The following is a 1,561-nucleotide window of genomic DNA, read 5'->3' as shown; positions in this document are numbered from 1 at the left end:
ATAGTTGTTTTATGCCTCATATTAACCAGATAGTGGTTTTATGCCTCATATTAACCAGATAGTTGTTTTATGTCTCATATTAACCAGATAGTGGTTTTATGTCTCATATTAACCAGATAGTTGTTTTATGTCTCATATTAACCAGATAGTTGTTTTATGCCTCATATTAACTTAAATGGATCAGACTGTCTGTATTGATTTCAAGGTCACAGGCTCAAAGTTTTCTATATTTCTGTGTTCAAACTTTTTGACACATCTTTAATTTTTCTCTACAGGTTTCCACTTTAGTTTTCCTACTTTAAAAGTTCAAACTGAACTCACCAGTTTAACTATTGAACTTCTGCAGCAGTTTTCAGCCAAAGTCTTAGCAATAAGCGTTCACGCTGCATTTTCCTAGGAAATGCAATTAGTCTAGTTTTTATCTACGGTAAAATGTTGCAGGAGCATATATCAATGCTGGATATCTGATTAGATCCAGTCAGACAGACTGTAGGTCCACGAACGAGAGACACCGTGTTTTAAATAAAAGACAAGGTTTTAAAGTCATTGTTTGATGTTGAAGTTCTAACTCAGTAAGAAGTCAGTATCAGAGAGTACCCCCAACTGAAGTACCTGTACTCAGTTTGAGTAAAACTGGTATCAGGATGCCCCTAGTTAAAACCAGAGTTGTAAAGTAACTAAGTACAAATACTTCTTTACTGTACTCAAGTAGAAATTTTGGGTATCTGTACTATACTTGAGTAATTATTTTTCATCATACTTTTTACTTCTACTTCGTACATTTTTACACAATTATCTGTACTTTCTACTGATTACATGTTTTAAAAAGTTAAGAAGTTGAAAGTTGTTACTCCTATTTCATTACAGCTTGTTAAAAATTATTATCCTCCTGGATAAAGTGAATTTAATTGTGGTTGGATGAGAAGTAAAAATATATATCATTCTGATCCTGTATTAGTTTGTACACAATCCATCATAGCTGCAAATAACACAAATTATGTCACACTGCAGCAGAATATATACTGTATGTAGCATGTAACAGGTGTAGTGCATCCTAAATTTTCTAACATTAACATTTTTATATGACAATATAGCCATTTTGACCTTTAGAAAAGCATTTTTTGAGGGTTTCACCTCCCAATAAATGTAATTTATTTATGTAATTTTACTCATTTTTACTCAATACTTTTACTTTTAATACTCAAGCACATTTTATGTCAGAAATTTACTTTTGATACTTGAGTACAAAATATATTAGATACTTTTAGATTTTTACTCAAGTAATATTCTTAAATGAGACTTTAACTTTTACCAAAGTAATTTTATGGTAAGATACTTGTACTTTTACTCAAGTATAACTTTGAGGTACTTTATACAACCCTGGTTAAAACCGTTGTTTCTGCAGGTTTACATGTCATAAGATGATTCTATAAAAAGTGTTGAAGTCTGTTTTTTTCCATTGTTTGTTCCAGGTCAGTCTGCCAAATGACTCCAGCTGCGTTGAAGAGATTTTGCGGGTATGTTGGTTCACACACACACACACACACACACACACACACAC

The 1,561-nt window shown here is 32.0% G+C and overlaps 1 protein-coding gene across 1 annotated transcript in view; it reads left to right on the top strand.

Annotated features, from left to right (window-relative positions):
- Window positions 1-1,472: 1,472 nt before the first annotated feature.
- The window catches only part of LOC106534490 (AF4/FMR2 family member 2), a gene marked incomplete at its 5' end in the record, with an annotated part of 16,047 nt that continues 15,958 nt past the window's right edge, over window positions 1,473-1,561 (top strand). Inside the window, 1 exon segment of the mRNA XM_014031145.1 lies at window positions 1,473-1,517. Within this exon segment, the coding sequence (XP_013886599.1) occupies window positions 1,473-1,517 (45 nt within the window).

Source organism: Austrofundulus limnaeus, unplaced genomic scaffold, assembly GCF_001266775.1.
Source record: "Austrofundulus limnaeus strain Quisiro unplaced genomic scaffold, Austrofundulus_limnaeus-1.0 Scaffold1189, whole genome shotgun sequence".
Taxonomy (NCBI): Eukaryota; Metazoa; Chordata; class Actinopteri; order Cyprinodontiformes; family Rivulidae; genus Austrofundulus; species Austrofundulus limnaeus.
Note: the sequence above shows the minus strand (reverse complement) of the source record. Positions and strands in the feature narration are given on the sequence as shown.